Here is a 19,425-nt window from a genome sequence, read left to right on the forward strand (position 1 = left end):
TTTTATGAATCTCTTATGACCAATCTAATCTTGTCTTGCGTTGTTTTGTCTTGTCGTGTCGATGTCACCTTTAGGTTGTGAGTTGTAGATTGAGCCCAAGAAGGCATTATCAATAATCGCCACCAAGGTACCCGGGCAAGGTAGCAATGTAGCAAGGTAGGCAGAGCCCAGACATTGAAACCTCCCGATCGTTCGTAGATACGTTGGGCTCCGCCAGAACCGGCAACTTCTTGCCGACCGGGGACCCAGGCCCAAAATTTCTACCTCGGATCAGGTGAGCCGCGGGTTTGGCGACTGGCACGAGGACTCAGGAGGAGCAGGAGCAGGAGCAGGAGCAGAAGTAGAAGCAGGCTGGCAGGATGCTGGGTAGTTAAACAGCGCGGTGGGGAGATAATTAACTTGCATGATCTCGTCATGTCCGGTTGACGAATTCACAATGCGCAGCGCCACCAGACGAACTACTAGACACGCTAACATGCTAAGTGTATTGGACGGTGTGTTCCGGCTTGCCCATCCCATGGTTATAGATCAGGCACAGACGATGAAAAGTCCAAAGGTCCATCTTCCTACATTAGTACATAGGTCCGCCCATGAGCTTACTTCACTACCTTTAACCCGAGCCAGACCTTAGAAAGACAGAAGAGATTGTTCGATTACGCTCAGACGGCACTTGGTGATCTGACAGGCATAGCGGCTCCAATTATTCGGCTCAGCTCGGTGGTATGCCTAGACTCCGATCGCCGGTCTCGATCTAATGGAATGGAAGATGCCGCCTATCACTTGCGAATTGGGTAAGTCCAGGGGTTTCCGGGGAACGCTTCTAGTATCTCTCCGTAGGCGAGAAAGCTAGCAGCTGCATGGTATGTTAGCGGCATACTATGTAGTAGCTGCATAGTAGCTGCAGGGTAGAATTAGATGGCCTTCTTCACATGACTTCAACATATTAATCGTGGCTCTCCTTCTATCTCCATAGACTGATAATATCTAAGGCTTCCTCTTCGAGCTATGTAGACCGTGTACTATTCCGACTATCCCGACTTTTCTGTTCAATAATCGAGATAAGCCATTCTCATCATGGCCGAGATCGAGAATCGTGGCCCAGTGCTGCTGGGAATCTGCATCGCCTTGCTGGCGCTTACCTTAACGGCCAGTCTTTTACGATGCTATTCACGAATAGGCGTTTCGAAAGCCTTCGGCGCCGACGACTGGACCATGATGGCAGCCACTGTGCGTTTCCTCTACTGTTTTTTTCCTGTTCTTCGTATTCTTCCTATTAGTTCTAATATCTAACTGCTTTCCTGCATAGGTCTCATTTATACTCTTCGTCATCTGTGCCATAACCGGCGTTCATTACGGCACTGGGCGTCATTTTAAAGATTTAAGTGTTCCGAATATCCAGAAGGCGATGATGGTATGTACAACTTGATCCTCTCGAACACTACATAACGATTATATACAGTATGGGTACTGACTTATACCAAAGTACTGGTGGTTTTGCTACATTTGGTACTGCCTCACTATGATCGCTTCTAAAATCTCCATCGGCATTTTCCTTCTACGACTTACTGTCAAGAAAATTCATCACTGGATTATCTATCTTTGTTTACTATTAACTGTCGTTACTGGACTTGTCTTCTTCTTCGTCACACTTTTACAGTGCAGTCCTATCTACTACTTTTGGATCCGGGTCGACGTGAACGCAAAGGGCACTTGCATCGATACTGGTATTATTGTGGCTCTCACATACCTCTATAGCGCTCTAAACGTTATATGCGATTTTACATTCGCTCTCCTTCCTGTATATTTGATTATGGGTCTGCAGATGGATAAAAAGACCAAGATTGCCCTCATCCCTATCTTGGGTATGGGTTGCATGTAAGTGAAACCCCCTTTACCACCATGAGAAGGGATCCGACTAATAGGGTTTGAATCATAGTGCAAGCTCCGCTGTTGTCGTCCGTTTTGCCTATATTGAAAGATTCAAGGACCCTGACTTTTTATGTAAGTTTTTTCTCTGGCTCTCTCGATCTCTCCCCTTTGTTGTGTCTATGAAGTTTGGCACAAAATGTTCCATAACTAACCCAATGGGTACAGGGGCAACATTAGATATCGCGATTTGGTCGACCACAGAGCAAGCCCTGGCAATCACAGCCGGCAGTCTAGCGACACTACGTCCATTATTCCGATCTGTTGCGCAAAGATTTGGATTTTCGACCCAAAAATCGAAAATACCACGCACAGATGAGATGCCAAAGACCATTGGCAGCTCAGCTAACGCCAGGAGCAACGTCAGGAACACCAAAGGAAGCCGTGGGCCATTCAGCCTCACAACGTTCATGGAAGAGGACAACGATCTCGAAGCAAATAGCAAGAGAGACATGGACGGCGACATCAAGTTGAATAACGTCATCTTACGAACTACGGATATCACCGTCAACCGAAGCAGCAAGTGGGGACTATCGAGAGAGGGCGCTCAATTAAACGAGAGCGAAGAAGAGTTGCATATCAAGTCTTCAAAGGAGGGATTCGGTGCCTCAAGGACGACACCCAAGAGTTTCTTGGACGACGGACGATCTAGACATAGCGATGGCTCAAGATAAGATCTTACCTGAAGGACCGACCTTTTTAACCACGTCAACATGTAGTATGCTAAGAGCTTATATGGCATGAAATTACATTTGTATAATACAACTAATGTAGTAAGAAGACTAGGTACTTCGTAATCTTGGACGTCTTTATATCTATATTACTTTAATCGCGCTTTCGCTGGCGAATATCCTAGTTAGTTACGGGACTTTCAGGTTAAGATGGGCGTCTTACTTGGCCTTGCGAAAATATTAATAGCTATTTCGAATGGGATTTAACCTTAGGTTATTGAGGATAACCTCCATATTCTAATTAGTGGCTATGTGAGCCCCTATCTACAATGTAGCATATAATAACTAGAGAGAGTGTAGTCAGTGGCAGCGTCTTATATATTGATTGACTTGCATTTAGTTATGTGGGAGGTGTACCATCTCACTTTGAACTACTCGCCGTAGTAGGCAAATATGGCTCCAAAGGAGAGAGATAAAAATATATAAAGACATGCAACAAAAAGGGGCTTGTGCTCAAAAAGACTTCTCACAAAACTGAACGCCACTCATATTTTCTTGCACGTCCAACTAATGCCTTCCCATGTTTTGTTCACTGGCTTGAAGGGTGTTGCGAATGTTACAGGATTTTATATGTAGTCTGATCAATGAGTGGCAGTGACCCTTTTTTTTTTGGTTAGAGTGCCCCCTTTTCAACCTGGAGATAGAAGTGGAATATATTGTTTGCAGAAGGGAACAAACACCTTGTAACACTCGGGATTGACATATACATCGCATGTATTATATACGGATGACATATTATGCGAGACAAGAAGAATAAGTTGCAGTATCCAAATTGCAAATGCGATAAAAGTTCATTGCCCAGAGCAGAAGTATTAATAATCTACAAAAAAAAACCAACCGTTGGGTACCGAGTACTGAGTTTCGAATGGTATCCGTGGTATCTGGACCAAGTGAATAAGTTATCTGTTACTTAGGGAATACTGTTTGTATCAGTGTTCTACTACAGCATTCCTACAATAGTGACCACTTAAGTCGTCGAGGCAGTGCAAAAAAATCACAGACCTTATTGGCATTAGAAGGGTGACCAACAGCTCGCATCTCGTCCACCATCTCGTTCACGGTCAAGCATGATATAGCAAGAGGAAGTCACGAGAAGAAAAAGCAAGGGATACTCATTGGACAGGTCCCAATAAGCTTTTATGAGCAAGTTTTGGATATTACATATAGATAGACTGATACACGCGCAGGCTACTTCCTGCGATGGGTGTAAAAAAGAGCTCATAAGAAAAACGGCACTGTTCATCCAAACCACCCCCCCCCCCCCCCCCCCCCCAAAAAAAAGCCAAAAAAAACCAAAAAAAACCTGCTCACTTACGTCTATTGGTACTGGGTGGATCTGAAAGCCTTCGATCCTAAGGTTTGACTTAATATTTTGCACCTGCTAGAGCAAGTATCGCAGTCCCTCCTTCCTCCTGCCACCTGCCACCTGTCACCTGCTTCTTGCCTCTTGCTTCCTGCCTCGTTCCATTCTACCATTGGCTACAACATCTCTTCAAGTTGTGACAAACAAGCCCTGACGAGGGACGATATACTTCTACGCACCCTCATGCTCTTACTCCCTCTACAACATAACCATACCTTTTTTATTTTATTTATTTATTTTTACTTTTCCTTCACTTACTTCACTCCTTTCTTTTATAACAACTATCAACTTTATTACCTCCATCTTGCAAGTACCTTAAGTACCTTCCTTATTCACATACTTTACACATAACGAATTACCTTCATTCAATTCGCACTTGCAAATACTTACTTCCTTCATCCACCTTGCACGTACTCGCCTGCATTTACTCAACCTACATATGGGCGCCAGGCTCTCTTTTGTCCCAGCCCATACATCCGCACTTATCTTTCTAAGATATACACATTGAGATACTTCTTGAAACAAACAAGTTGCTTGTGATGGATAACCCCAGCTCAGATGGGATGGAACCCATTGCAGTTGTAGGCCTTGCCTGCCGCTTCCCAGGCACAGCCACCTCTCCTTCGAGACTGTGGCAGATGCTCTACCGCGGAGAGAGCGCTTGGTCTGAGATCCCGAAGAACCGCTTGAATGTTTCAAGCTACTTCCACCCCAGTGGTAACCGACAGGGCAGCGTGAGTGATACTCCCTGACGACCAGACTGCTTATTAGAGACTGACTTTTCGAATTAGATTCCATTTAAGGCTGGCCACTTCCTGGAAGGAGATGTGGGAGCATTCGACAGCTCTGTAAGCTTTGATTCGCGCCGATCTAAGAAAGCTCTTGCTGATTTGCCCAACTAGTTTTTCTCTATTCCAGCCGATGAGGCCAAAGCGATTGATCCACAGCAACGGATGCTTCTTGAGGTCGCCGTGGAGGCTTTAGACAGCGGTAAGATAGTGAATCGTTATATTGACCGTGAATTCAAATTAACCTGAGATCGTAGCCGGAATTGATCGTGCTGCCATCAGAAAAAGTGACACGGGAGTTTGGGTTGGCTCCTTCGTGAAGGGTATGTACCGATATCTTACTCACTCCTTACTTCCTACTTACTTCTTACCCAATCCTTACTAACAACTGAAACATTAAAGACTATGAGCAGATTGTTTTGCGCGACCCAGACAATTCGCCAAAATATGGTGCGACGGGTAATGGAATCGCCATTATGTCAAACCGTATTTCGTTCTTCTTAGACATCAACGGCCCAAGCATGACCATCGACACGGGATGTAGTGCTAGCTTGGTTTGCGTCCACAACGCTTGCCAAGCACTCCGCGACCGCGAGATCGATATGGTAAGTTTGCAAACTTGGAACAAACCATCCGTTTTGCCGTTGTATTCCTGATCTGTCTGGTATCATAACCATTTACTAACTAGTTAGGGGCTTGCTGGTGGCGCGGGAATGATCCTGACGCCTAATACCATGATGCCGATGACTGCTCTGAATTTCCTGAGCCCGGATGGTAAGTGCTATACGTTTGATGCACGCGCCAATGGCTATGGTCGTGGCGAGGGCATCGGCATCATCGTTCTCAAGCGTCTTGACGATGCCATTCGAGACAACGACAGCATCCGTGCGGTGATTCGAGGATCGAGTGTTAATCAAGACGGACGAACACCTGGTAAGTTTACCATTCGGCTAGTCGTGAAATACATCTGACTTTGCTTCAAGGAATTACTTTGCCAAGCGCGGAAGCCCAGCTCCGCAATATCAAGACTGTCTACAAAAGGGCCGGCCTTTCAGTTTCTGATACAGCTTATGTCGAGTGCCACGGCACCGGCACACAGGCTGGAGATTGGAGAGAACTAAAAGCTATCTCGTCCGCCTTTTGCGAACAACGTTCTCCCGGCGACCCTGTCTATGTCGGCTCGGTCAAGACAAACATCGGCCATCTTGAGGGTTGCGCTGGAGTTGCCGGGCTGATCAAGGGAATTCTGACCATTAAGAATGGTCTGATCCCGAAGCACCTCAACTTCCAGGAGCCTGGAAATCCAGCCATTGACTTTGAGGCGTGGAAGGTTAAGGTAAGATTATGTACTTTACATATATCGCTATGTTATTTATACTCACTATATCGTACCGCAGGTTTCTCTTGGAAATACCCCCTGGCCAACCCAAGGGCTTCGACGAGCCAGCGTGAACTGTTTTGGCTTTGGTGGAACGTGAGTATCACTCTAATAGTTGGAAATTCGACTCAGCCAGGATATAATCTAACTTACCGTGTCCCAGAAATGCACATGTCATCCTTGATGATGCTGCTCATTACCTGGCCCAGAGACGAATATCTGCACACCACAACACCATTGTTCTGAATGAAGGCCCGGAAACACCGGCCTTGCGACCGAATGTCACCAATAAGAATCCACTCGAGGCTGAGGCGCACGAATTGGTTAAGTCGGTACATGAAATTCATGTTCCGGCCCGTGATTCTAAGACCCATCTTTTCGTATTCTCCGCCCACGAACAGAAAGTACTATCTCAGATGGTCAAAGACTATGCGGCCCACGTCGAAGAGTATGCTGATCACACTTCTGATAATTTGATGGAAGACCTCGCGTATACTCTTGGCTGTCGTCGGACAAATATGCATTGGAGGGCCTCTGTTGTAGCCCGATCCCCAGAGGAGCTTGTCTCAGAGCTGGGTAAGCTACAAAAGGGGGATTTCACCAGAGCATCCGAGGACAGACCAATTAAGATTGCCTTTGTCTTTGGTGGCCAAGGCAGTCAGTGGTTTGCCATGGGAAGAGGGCTATTGGGGTTTGAGATCTTCCTGAAGTCGATCATGGATGCTACACTATACCTGCAAACCCATGTAGATTGTCCTTTCAGTCTCCTGACTGAATTGCTTAAGGATGAAGCCTCGTCCAGGATCAACGAGCCAGAAATATCCCAACCTGCGACCACGGTGATACAGGTGGCCCTTGTCGACCTGTTGTCAACCTACTTCGGCATCTGCCCAAGCTCCGTGTGTGGGCATTCTTCCGGTGAGATTGCTGCAGCCTATGCACTAGGCGCGTTTTCGCGAGAAGAGGCCTGGGAGCTAGCCTTTCACCGAGGTCGCTGTGCGGGGGCCTTACAGCAATTGAAAGACGAAAGGGCCCCGGAAGGCAGTATGCTCGCTGTTGGCTTGTCAGTCCTCGAGGTACGGAAATATATCGACCGAGTTGGTAGTGATGAGGTGGCGGTGGCATGCATCAACAGCCCTTTGTCGGTAACCTTGTCTGGTGATCGTGGCGCGATTGTGAAGCTTCAAGCAGATTTCCAAAAAGCGGGTATCTTTAACCGACTGCTGGTGGTGAATGTCGCTTACCACTCACATCACATGCAGCGCTGCCGGGACTCATATCTCCAATCGATTAAACACATCATGCCCAAAAATCCAACTCGCAAAATGATTCAACATCCGCACAGCCAAGGAAAGCTTGTAACATCTAGCGATATATGTCTAGGAGCTGGAACTGCGGATCTGCAGCTTGACGGTGAGGTTCCTATCATGTACTCGTCCGTAACCGGGCACGCCATTGATTGGAGGATGCTCTGCCCGGAGTATTGGGCCAGGAACATGATATCTCCTGTTAGCTTTGCTTCTGCCATGCATCAGATGGTGAATTGCCAAGATGCCGAGGGACCTCGCATCATTCTTGAGATAAGTCCGCACGCTACTCTTCAGGGCCCGATCAGACAGATTCTTGACGCGGAGAAGCTCAAAAAGCGACCGATATATGCTTCTGTCCTACGTCGAGGCAAAGATGCAGTTGCAACTACACTTCAGGCCGTTGGAACACTCTGGGATCAGGGGTACAACGTTGTTATGCCTTGGGTAATCATGAGAAACACGCAGACAGAAAGACCCAAGCTGCTGGTTGATTTGCCAAAGTATCCTTGGAACCACGACAATGTGTACTGGCATGAGTCACATTTGTCACTCGCCAATCGATTTCAAGTTCATGGAAGATACGATCTCATTGGTCGTCCCACGGCTGATTCAATCCCTTTTCAACCTCGATGGCGCGGGTTCTTCCGTATCTCAGAGAACCCCTGGATTCAGGACCATCAGGTCCAGAGGACGGTGCTTTACCCTGCCTCCGGCATGATCACCATGGTCCTCGAAGCTGCCAAGCAAATTGCAGCTGAGAATGCTTTGGGCTACGAAATTGCGCGTTTTAATATTCAAAAGGCCATGATCATTCCACCCACGGAGCATGGATTAGAGTATGCTTTAAACATGAGTAAGAAGAGTGATCAACTGACTGTGGCATCTGCGGATAAATCAACCACATTTGAGTTTTCCATTTACTCCAAGCAACTTGGCGGGCCGTGGGAGGAGCACGGTAGCGGAAACCTCGTGATCCATTATCACCAGCCCTCCGAAGGATCCAGGGCTGAGCACCAGCTTGCCCGGGAGCGACTCCTCCAAGCGGAGCGGGACCACTACGCATACCTCGATGTGAAGGACGATTGCGACGAAGTGGTAATTCCACGACAACTATATGAGACCCTGGATGTGATCGGCATGAATTATGGTCCATTATTCCAGAACATTACATCACTTAATAAACGAGACAACGCTTGTGCCAGCGTTATTCGTATCCCGGATACGGCATCCGTCATGCCAGCTAACTTTGAGTATCCACATATCATTCATCCGGCAACCCTCGATTCTATCTTTCAGACGGCCTTCGCCCTTGGAAGCGAGCCGATGGTACCGTCCTTCCTTGGGAGCCTTTATGTGCCGACTGGATCTGATAAACTTTCGAAAATTGGTGGACAATTAACTGCCTATACCCGAGCCAAGCGTCGTGGGCGACGTGGTGCAGCTGCGTCCTTTGTTGTTTCTGATGACTCCTGGCTGGGCTCTTTCGATCCTACTAACATACCACTCATGACAATCAAGGATTTAGAATTTACTACCTTGACTGTAGGTAAGGATAGTGCCGACAACGGGTTTCTCCCTAACCATCGTGGCCTCTGCTCCGAGATTGTGTGGGAAGAGTCGGACATCTCGTTAGGTTCTGCCGAGGCAGATGGGGCACCAAAGGAGGGCGAGGTCCGTACTAAGCTGAAGGAAAATGTTCTTGTTCTAGTTCCCACAGACATCAGCTCTGGCACTGATGAAATATGCGCGGAGCTTGCGAAGAGCTTGAACTGTCAATTCCGAACACTCGACAGCATTAGCAATAACGACGTGCTACCAGAGCTATGCGTTTCCGTTTTGGAGGCTGATGGGAAAGCCTTTATTTGGAGCTGGTCAGAACAGGAGTTTCTCGCTTTCCGCAACATTGTGACAGCTGTCAAAGGGATGATCTGGATCACTCGCGCTTCGCAGTTGGAGGCCGAGAACCCCCAAGCTTGTCTGGCCCAGGCTTTAGGCAGGACTATACATTCGGAGTATCCGAAGAAGAAGGTGATCTCGTTCGACGTGGACCGGGACACCGACTTCTCTCGGACATCAGTGATACCATTTGCTCAGACTATCATCCACTTGCTTGAGCAGTCCTTCTCTGGATCGAAATCAATAAAAGTGACTGACACGGAATATGCCGAGCGGAAGGGACAGATCATGGTCCCGAGGCTTGCTCCTGTGAATCCGTTAAATTCCATGATTGAACGTGGCTCCGCGCCCGTTGAGCCACAGCTGCAGCTCATGCCCGCCCCTTACGAGAGGCCACTCAAGCTTGAGATGGTAGATCTTGGCGACACTGAAAATTTGTACTGGAACGATGACGTGGAGGCTACACTCCCAGTATGCCCGGACGACGTCAAAGTCAGAGTCTTAGCAAATACACTTAGCGACCTAGATTTCGAGATTCTGAAGGGAACTGTGCAGAGGGAATCTTTAGGAACTGACGTCTATGGGATAATCGAAGAGGTCGGCAAGAACGTCATGGACTTTGACGCGGGCGACCATGTTGTAGGAGTTGCCCGTGGCTCCCTGAGAGATTATGTCGTGTGTGATCATCGTCTCTTATACAAGGTCTCCAATGGGTCCCAAATTAGACGGCCCTACTTACCAACCGGATTTTCTATTGCCAAATATGCGCTCGGAAAACTGAAGACTGACGACACTATTTTGATCCACGCCGGAGCGAGTTTATTCGGACAAGCTGCGATTCAGCTCGCCAAACATGTGGGGGCCACGATCTTTGTCACGGCGAGCACCAATAGTCAACGCGGTATCCTTCATCACTTTTGGAAGATCCCGCAAGATCACGTACTAGACGAGGGTTCGGATGCCTTGACGAGCACGGTACTGCGCTTGACCGGCAATAAGGGTGTAGATGTAATCTACGACACGGCTGCGCGAAGCCGAGATTGGAATATCAAATGTGTCACAGAAGGTAAGTACCTGCAGTAACATGCATGTTGTTAAAATAGATGAGTCCGCACCCAGGTAGCTAACAGATCTTCAGGAGGCCAAATCATCGGATTTGCCAACAAGCCCGATGAAAGATACAGTGAAGCACGAAGGGCCGAAGCTGTATGCAAAACCTTCAGCTACACAATCATTGACATCCCGAGTGTTGTCAAACACCAGCCACAGCGACTTGGGGAAGCGCTGGCATTCGTATGTCCGAAACTGCTATCTGGCGAGTTCCAAGTCTGGGGCCCAGATCTATCTTGTGCATATGATTACTCAGACCTGGAAGCTGCCTTCGCGGCCTTGGAGGTAGACAAGGCCGGCACGTTTGTAAGCTGCGAGCGACCTACCTCGAGGCCTGTTGCAATTCTACCCAAACCTCGTCGCTCTACGAAAGATCACATACACGGAGATGCCACCTACGTCTTATCAGGTGGGCTTGGTGGTCTTGGCCTGGAGATAGCCAAATTGCTAGCAGCTAATGGGCTCAAGAACGTTGTTTTTCTTTCCCGATCCGGCGCGCCCAACGAGTTGGCCAAATCTTGTGTTAAACTTCTATGCAACAGAGGAGTCAACGTACAGGTCCAGAAAGTGGATATATGTGACAGTGATGCTCTCGCGAAGGCGGCACACGAGATCCAGTTATCTATGCCGCCGGTGAAAGGTGTGATCCAATGCGCAGCGGTTCTCCGCGACTCCGTCTTTGAAAATATGACGTATGAGGACTGGCAAGCGGCAACGAGGCCCAAGACCGTGGGTTCGTGGAACCTACACCAAACCTTTGGTAACGATCTAGACTTCTTCATCCTCTTATCCAGCTCAGCCGGAGTTATCGGAAATCGCGGGCAAGCCAATTACGCAGCAGGAAACGCGTTCCAGGATTCGCTCGCTAGACATATTAACACCAAGAGCAATGGTGCAACGCATGCAGTGTCGATCGACTTGGGGCCGGTCCTCGGAGCAGGCATGCTTGCAGAGGATCCCCGAACACTGGACATTCTTAAGGCTAGCGGGTTCTTCGGTATTCGACTTGAAGACTTTAAGCGGCTAATCGAGTGCGCCGTCACGGGCTACATGGAAGATGGGCAGCAGATGCCTGCCCAAGTAATCACGGGAGTTGGAACGGGCGGGCTCATGAAGCAAAACAAGCCAGCCGACCCATACTGGACACGCACGGCCTTGTTCACGAACCTCAATGAAGTGGACTTGCCGGCAAGCTCAGAAACGGACTCCGGCGAGGGTACTAATTCACAAGAGACGATGCGCGAGCTACTGGCGCGGGCTGTAGACGAGGAAGAGACTCGATCCATCGTCAGCCAGGGACTCAGGGTGATGCTCTCCAAGAGCATGAACATGCAGTCGACAGACGTTGACGAGTCAAAGCCGGCCAATGCCTATGGCGTAGACTCTTTAGTAGCAGTCGGAGTTCGCAGCTGGGTCTCTAGAGAGTGCGAAGTGGATGTGAGCATCTTCGAGGTGCTTAGTGAAACTAGCATTGGTGAGCTCAGCGCAATCATCGTGCAGAGACGGGCAATGATGTAGTCAGACTGGGTTACTGCTGGCTACTTCAACTGGCAGCTACCTAGTATGACTGGGACTTTAGATGGCGAGGTTTCGTTATTTTCAGTGTTTCGTAGGATAAGCAGAATGAGCTCTGATATACGAATCATGGTAAGATGTAAGATGCATACCGACCTACCTAATCTGCATATACCTCACCTCACCTCACTTCACTTCACCTCGCGATTTCGTTGAGCAATATGTGCTGTATGAATGATATGAAGTTGATTACAACTTGTCGTGTAAATTGATTTATGTTGTGAGTTATGGGTGTGTAGCTGAGGACGACAACAATGGCGGTGATGGCAAGAAGGTGTGTGGTTGATAAGGATTAAGGAATTATTATTGGAGGTTTGAATGGACCAAGACGCGTAATGCCTAATATATATTTGAATTTTGCCTACACGTGCATGTACCTCATCTGTAGATTCTGTACCTACCTTAAAGGCTTAGATAGCAAGGTAGTTACCCCTGATAGAAATCCTTGCTTCCAAGGTTGTTTCAACTTTCCGTACATGCCTCTGTAAGTAGTAAATTAGAGTCTGTACCTATTAGTCTAGGTTAGGCAGTAACTTATGCATTAAGGAGTAGTAATAACTTATAAGGACTGGGGGTAATATTAGTTTATTTAGTTCCTACATAGTAAAGTTAATGAATTATACGATATTAACATCAAATGTCGGCGCTTGCTTGGCGGCGGAACTTGTTTATTTCTCTCGTTTCGTGACAGTGTGACACTACCGTGATACTACCAGTAACTACCTATTAGGCACCCTAGGTACCTACCTACTACCTAACTAGGTATGGAGTACATGTACATATGGCTGGATATGGCTGGATATGGCTGGTGATGTTCAAGTCGCTTGCATCAACGTTGTCCAGGTTACATTATATACAATATCTACGACAGATAGACGCACACACATGTACGCACGCAACCCATCCGCTATGGCGCATCTATCTTGCAAGCAATACCAAATACCTACCCTACCCTACCCTACATAGTAGGTAGTTATATCATGGATCTTCTGTCTCTTTTTATTTTCTTATTTCCTCTTCAGGCTCTTCTACCTACCTACTCTTCCCCCCACTTCGTAGTGACAAATCGTAAAACTAGGACGGGCTAGTTTCTAGGTCGATGTCCATGACCGTATCATTTATAATACCAAGATTATACCAAGATTACCTATACATGCATGCAAGTTAAAAGGTTCCAAGATTTTCAAGCCTGCTACAGTGCTACAGTGCTACAGTGCTACTAGCTACGTAGGCCCGGCCGGGTAATTCTTGCCCGGTTCTACCGCGGTCTTCTTGAACGACATTATTCAGTCCGCTCCGGCCTTGTTTGCTTCCCTACCCTCCCTTTCTCCGTTCTTACAAACTTGGTCATCTCGTTTGCTTCGACTAACTTTCTCTCCTCCTCCTCCTCCTCCCCCTCCTGTGTTATGGGGTTTCTTTCTACTCTATTGACCGCGTCATTTGCGGCTGGCGCAACCGCTCAAAGAGTTATACCCGTCAACTTCAGCAGGCCAACAGCAAGACTGCCTACTCTTCACTCACGTGCCGGGACCTACTCACAAGAGCTCAACAATAATCTAACCGGTGGTGGATACTATGCCCAAGTTGCGGTGGGAACACCACCACAGACGGTGGATCTTATTGTCGATACTGGAAGCAGCGACGTCTGGCTATTAGATAGTGACGCGAATCTCTGCCGGTCTCGATCCATGCAGTCCTACTACGGATACTGCTTGTCTACCTACGATCCCTCTAAGAGCTCGACTTATTCTATCGTCTCGCAAGATGACTTCAGCATTCGCTATGTCGATGGTTCAGGGGCCGAGGGCAATTACATTCGGGACGATTTCAGTATCGGAGGAGCTGACATTGATGCCTTGCAGATGGGATTGGCCGAGAATTCCACCGTCAACTCTGGCCTCTTAGGTATTGGCTTCGCGGCCAATGTTGCCTCTGAAACTCCTTATCCCAACATCATGAGCCTATTTCAGGACCAGGATTTAATTGCTATACAAGCTTACAGCCTATATCTTGTACGCGCCCTCTCCCTTCTGACATTCTGGGTTTCCTCCTGAATCTGTGTGCTGGCCATTTTATGGGATACTTTCTGGGCCAATGGCTAACTTTGCTCTTGTTGCCATAGGATGACTTGTTTGCCGAGACGGGGACAATCCTATTTGGTGGTTTAGACACGCAGAAATTCATCGGCGAGCTTCAAACCGTCGCCATCCAACCGGATAGATACGGCAACTATTCGTCCTTCACTGTCGCGCTCTCCTCCTTCTCTACGACCGCCAACAACGGCACCTCTACTAACTACACCCGAACCGCTATCCCCGTCATCCTCGATTCGGGCACTACCCTGACCTATTTTCCCGCCAGCATAGCAAACCGCATCTTTGACGCCTTCGGCGCTGTAGACGACACATCTGGAACTGGCCTTGTTTTCGTTGATTGCAACTATCTGGATAGTAATAATTTTACTTTCAACTTTCAATTCGGCGGAAACGATGGCCCTGTCATCCGGGTTCCTATTGACGAAATGGTGTTGGACAACATAGGGGGATATGTTGAGCTTGGCCTGGATTTGCCTTCTTTGCCCTTCGATAATGCTTGCAGTTTCGGCATACAGCCAAGCTCAGACTATTACCTACTGGGTGATACGTTTCTGCGTTCCGCCTACATTGTTTACGACCTCACTAATAAGCAGATTGGGCTAGCCCAGGCCAATGTAAACAGCACCGAGAGCAACATCATCGAAATCACCGAGGAGTCCGGCATACCGAAAGCTAGTGGCGTCGCTTCGCAGGTCGTTGCAGACCAGACTTCGACGGGGCTACCTAGTACCAGCAATGCTGGCAGTGGGACCTCAACGGGATCCGTTACGTCTTCGGCTACACCGACCGGGCAAAATGGCGAGAATGGTGGATCGAGGGCTGTGCCCTCCCCCCTTTGGGGAGCTCTAATCACGTCTACTTTAGCAAGCCTTTGTGGTTTGATAATGGGTGGTGGGCTGGTATTATTATAGACAAGACCTTAATTCAGTACTAGTGTTTACTGTAACATAGACCTTTGAACAGGATGAAAACGTTCATTTTGCATTGTATTATAACAAGTTAAGACGAGCGCTTCAATGCTTTCCGTGTAAATAGATACCTAGGTAGGTTAGGGTAGTTTTGCTACTTCGGGTTGGATATTTGTTCCGATTGCAGTGTATATATATCACAAGATTTATTTGCAAAAACAAGCAGAGCTAATACGAGTGTTCACATTGCACCACATCCCCCTTTCCCCTTTCACAGTTACACTCCATTGAGTAGGTCTGATACATATGGAGTCCCTGTATATTCATACATTGATGTGATAGTACTTGGGCTCTTATCTTACCAACCTTCCAGAGTTAACTGCAGAGTGCCTAGTAAGTATCTATTGAATACGGTAAAGAGGCCTCTCCAGATATAGAAACAAATAACATGCTAATTCATCTTTCCATATCGTTCCCTTGCTTTGTCCTTCGCCTTGGAAACGAAATCTGCATAATCGTTCTTGGTAGCTCGAGCAGCCTCTTCAGCAGCATCCCCAATCCTACCGCCTTCCGCTCCGAGACCAACACCAGGGGCATAGGCCATAGTCTCCACTATCTTGGTCCGCCCACCTCCTTCAGCTCCAAGACCCTCGCCTTTGGCCCACCCCATTTTGGCCAATAAACCCGCGCCTTTTGACACTGTAGTCTTGACGGATGGCGATTCTGTTGCTGAGGCCGTCTCCTTGGCCGCCTGAGGATGTTTTCTGGGGAGAGGAGCTTTCGGTTTGCTAGGTTGATTATGTGCCATTCGACGCTCCTTGGCACGATCACGGTAGCTGGATATGGGTTCCATACCGAGAGCTTTCAAATCCTTGATTGCTTTGGCAATGAGTATATCATCATCGAGATTTGCCTTGTGTAGGTCGCTCATTTGCTCATGCCGACGGAGCGAAGGCTCACTTTTGAACTTTCGTCTACAGAGAAGGCAGCACATGCGATCAAGATCGGCGTAGGACACAGAGAGCTTTGACGCTGACGTTTTCGCTGACCCCGACAAGCTCGAACCGGCTGGGCCTATAGCGTTGTAACCGGTTGCGGGTACATTGTTGTCAGTAGGCTCTACGCTACCGTTCGTCTCCTTGGGCCCATGGAGCTCGGCATGTTTGTTTGCCCACATCTGTAATTGGGGAGCCATAGCAATGACTTTCTTGCCGTTGGGTGCGAGAAGATCTTTCTCTGCCTTCCTTTTCTTAGAATCTTTTCCCGTAGGCCGGTCGAGATCATTCTTGGGCTGTTCCATAGTCTGGGGCTTGTCCTCGTATAGAGACTCGTTAAATATTATGTACTCGCTGGCATAGACAGAAGGATTCCAGTAAGCAAGTCTTAGTGATTGATTATGTGTCGCTGAGAACGTGAACCGACGATCTTCATCTTGAACAGGGTGGAGGAAGGGTATGAAAACGCCGGAATGAATGAATGCTATGGTGACAGGTTTCGAAGCAACGGTGAATTGTGGAGAGGCGCTGTACTTGGCCATAGCTGCTCGAGCATCGTCCAAAGTCGAGAATTCGGAGAAGGCATAGTTGCAACTCAAGTCAGAATACTTGTCTCGAATCACGAATACGCGTACCAACGAGCCTGGTTTGGCGCCTAGTCCACTGGTATTGCCAATTGGAGCTGTGCTCTTGAGTTTGCTAGGCGTAATAGATGACTGCTTTGACTCGTCCTCCTTGGTCACGTAGAGCTTCTTCATCTCAGAAGCCAGAACAATCTCAGTCACAGATGAGGCCAAATCACGTATAACAATAAATTGGGATGGCGTTTGTTGTGGACATTCGTCGCTTTTACCGTCGAGTTTCATGTCAGTCGTGTTCTCCGCTGTTTCCAATAGTTAGTATGGAGAAGATGTTGTTTCTTGATTCGCCTATATCGATACTCACAAGATCTAGGCGCCTTGCATTGCTTACAAGTGACGCGACGGGAGAAGTTCTCAAAGTAACACTGAGGATGTGAGTCAGATAATCTGAAAGAGAATGGGATCACAGTAGAGCATATCCTTACCATGGTGCATTTCCAATCATCTGGGTTCGCTACGTGCCGACGTTCCCGGCTATATTCAATAGGTATGCGAATGGACGAGTTGTGGCCAACTGGAATGTCCAAAGAAGGATAATGTCTTTCGAGGAAGTCGACTGCATCATCTTCAGATCTGAACTCAGCAAAAGCATACCACCGACGAGCTCCTATCATTGAATTGAGATTAGTCGTATATCGAGATGGCAATTCAACGGTATTTCGATGTTGGCACTCACCATTTCGATCGTCTGATTTAATCCGAACCTCGACAAGACCACCAGCGCCAATTTCCCGTATGATGGTCTCGATCTGTCAAGAAAATGTTAACGCGCCGGATGTGGAAGGATAAAGGTGAAAATAAGGTACCGATTACCTCGCGCGGGGTCATCCTGTCGGGTATACCATCTAGCTTCAGGGTATGGTAGGGCCGGCCAGGCCTAGATCGATGGCTTGGACCATGGTCGTGGTAATAGCCATCATCGGCGGAATCGTTGGGTGATGATGCGCCAGAGTTGGGGCGTCGGGGACTTGGGTGGCGGCGCGCTCGAGTGCCGTCATGGTCTACGTAGTGTCGATCCCGACCGCGATCGAACGAAGGTGAGTAAGGCCTTTCAAGACCAGGTCCTCTGGGTGCCCTTGGAGGGGTCCTTCTAGGCGACCTAGAGGATTCTTTCCTCGCAGGGAAGTCAGCGCAAGCTCAGCACAAGTCTCGACAAGTCATCCTCCAGGCTGTATCATTTTTTACCATGCCGCGAACGATAGTGCTTGTCCCTGGGTGCGGGTGATCTGCGTCTATAATACTCGCGGTCCTCGCGAGGTCGATGATCATAGTCGTCATACATGTTGATTTCTCACTCCGGACTTGGAGGAGATGATAGTTGGTATGCGATGGACTTCTAGAAGTGTTGGCGTCATGCGCGTAGAAAGAAGCCGAACGATAATATATATAAGTATGAAAGGGAGATTGAAAAAAATAAGTTAAGTAGATAGTTTTATCTGGGCTTGGCTTGAAAAATGAGGTAATGTAACTGGGTTAAGGTAGGTAGGTAGGCAAAGTACCTAGGTGAAGTGAGGCATTGAATGTTTGGATGTTGGATGTTGGATGTTGGATGTTGAACATTGAATGCTGAATGCTGAATGCTGAATGCTGAATGCTAAATGTAGCATAGAGCATTGAAGGTGTAAGGTCACTAAGGTGAGGGTAGATAAGACCTCTTTAGCCACTAGTGTAGTTATCTAATGCTTAGAAATGTATTTAGAGGGTACATGAGCTGTACTAGAGCTCTGATATAGGCATAGATATGTATCTAAACCTTTGGAAGTGTTACCTAGTAAGGTTTCTTACGTACATACCTGATACTATCAAGACCTCTGGTTCTAGACTTGAGCTTTTACTTCTACAACAACAACAGCAACAACAATCTATCATGGACAACGAAACATCTGAAATTAATGAGGACCATTGCTATGTTGGCTTGACTCGTGATCACCTCAATTTGAACCTTGTCGCCGATAAAGTCCGCAGTCCTCAAGCAGGCGCCATTGTCATGTTTGCGGGCAAGTTACCTTCTCATACCTCGTTTCCATTATCCTGATTATCTCTAGGTACTACTCGGGATAATTTTGCTGGGAAACCTGTAAAGGAGTTGCAGTACTCAGCTTATAGTCCGCGAGCTCTGAAGACAATGCTGGCCATCTGCAAAGACCTCCGTACGACGCACGGCCTCATTTCCATAGCCATGATTCATCGCCTCGGCACCGTCCCGATCGGTGAAGAGAGCATCTTGATAGCTGTGTCTGCGCCCCATAGGCAAGCTGCTTGGAAGGCTGCCGAGCAGGCTCTTGAAGATTGTAAACAACGTGTGGAGGTATGGAAGAGGGAAGAATTTGAAGGCGAAGACGGCGTCTGGAGGGCCAATAGAGACGGCGCGCCGGGCCATAAAACCTCCTAATTGCATTCATGACATTTATTAAGTATCTACCTAGATTGGGTGTCTAGACTGATCACTGATCAGTTACGTGTGGCCATGATCGCCATGATCGCCCTGATCTCATATTCACACCTGTAAGCATGCATATGTATAATCTGGGGTGTCCTCTACGACTAATCAGCCCTCGAGCGAGACTATACTACTATAACATATTTACGGACCTGAAGCGACGTAGCGTGACTTTCAGCACATATGATTGATTGATCATCCCTCCCGAAAGTGAATGAGTTTTTTTTATAAAAGGGGTGGTAGGACCTGAAAAAGGAAAGGAGGATAA

At 47.8% G+C, this 19,425-nt stretch overlaps 5 protein-coding genes across 5 annotated transcripts; 3 read left to right on the forward strand and 2 right to left on the reverse strand.

The window, feature by feature from the left end:
- Nucleotides 1–251: 251 nt before the first annotated feature.
- GGS25DRAFT_503020 (uncharacterized protein) lies at nucleotides 252–588 on the reverse strand. The gene has a single exon (XM_049262045.1). It carries the CDS (start codon nucleotides 517–519, stop codon nucleotides 271–273), a length of 249 nt encoding a protein of 82 aa, XP_049113784.1. The 5' UTR covers nucleotides 520–588; the 3' UTR covers nucleotides 252–270.
- GGS25DRAFT_503021 (uncharacterized protein) lies at nucleotides 589–2,991 on the forward strand. Its single transcript, XM_049262046.1, has 6 exons — nucleotides 589–791; nucleotides 990–1,227; nucleotides 1,307–1,411; nucleotides 1,484–1,875; nucleotides 1,937–2,001; nucleotides 2,095–2,991. Exons 2-6 carry the CDS (start codon nucleotides 1,075–1,077, stop codon nucleotides 2,598–2,600), a joined length of 1,221 nt encoding a protein of 406 aa, XP_049113785.1. The 5' UTR covers nucleotides 589–791; nucleotides 990–1,074; the 3' UTR covers nucleotides 2,601–2,991.
- Nucleotides 2,992–4,559: 1,568 nt separating this feature from the next.
- GGS25DRAFT_524503 (ketoacyl-synt-domain-containing protein) lies at nucleotides 4,560–15,084 on the forward strand (the record flags this gene model as incomplete). Its single annotated transcript, XM_049264618.1, has 12 exons — nucleotides 4,560–4,754; nucleotides 4,812–4,868; nucleotides 4,923–5,010; nucleotides 5,066–5,131; nucleotides 5,211–5,413; nucleotides 5,501–5,741; nucleotides 5,792–6,144; nucleotides 6,206–6,282; nucleotides 6,350–10,458; nucleotides 10,531–11,976; nucleotides 13,368–14,089; nucleotides 14,200–15,084. 12 exons carry the CDS (start codon nucleotides 4,560–4,562, stop codon nucleotides 15,082–15,084), a joined length of 8,442 nt encoding a protein of 2,813 aa, XP_049113786.1.
- A 205-nt stretch (nucleotides 15,085–15,289) lies between these two features.
- Nucleotides 15,290–18,105, reverse strand: GGS25DRAFT_533858 (uncharacterized protein). The gene is made up of 6 exons (XM_049265715.1): nucleotides 17,903–18,105; nucleotides 17,531–17,826; nucleotides 17,394–17,466; nucleotides 17,143–17,324; nucleotides 17,022–17,082; nucleotides 15,290–16,959 (listed from the first exon to the last, which is right to left on the reverse strand). Exons 1-6 carry the CDS (start codon nucleotides 17,997–17,999, stop codon nucleotides 15,533–15,535), a joined length of 2,136 nt encoding a protein of 711 aa, XP_049113787.1. The 5' UTR covers nucleotides 18,000–18,105; the 3' UTR covers nucleotides 15,290–15,532.
- A 353-nt stretch (nucleotides 18,106–18,458) lies between these two features.
- Nucleotides 18,459–19,285, forward strand: GGS25DRAFT_533860 (Molybdopterin biosynthesis MoaE; the record flags this gene model as incomplete). Its single annotated transcript, XM_049265716.1, has 3 exons — nucleotides 18,459–18,488; nucleotides 18,570–18,714; nucleotides 18,763–19,285. The coding sequence occupies 3 exons, from the start codon at nucleotides 18,459–18,461 to the stop codon at nucleotides 19,107–19,109; spliced, it is 522 nt and encodes a 173-aa protein (XP_049113788.1). The 3' UTR covers nucleotides 19,110–19,285.
- Between the last annotated feature and the right edge of the window lie 140 nt (nucleotides 19,286–19,425).

This window comes from Hypoxylon fragiforme (assembly GCF_022984875.1).
Source record: "Hypoxylon fragiforme strain CBS 206.31 chromosome Unknown GGS25scaffold_8, whole genome shotgun sequence".
NCBI lineage: Eukaryota > Fungi > Ascomycota > Sordariomycetes > Xylariales > Hypoxylaceae > Hypoxylon > Hypoxylon fragiforme.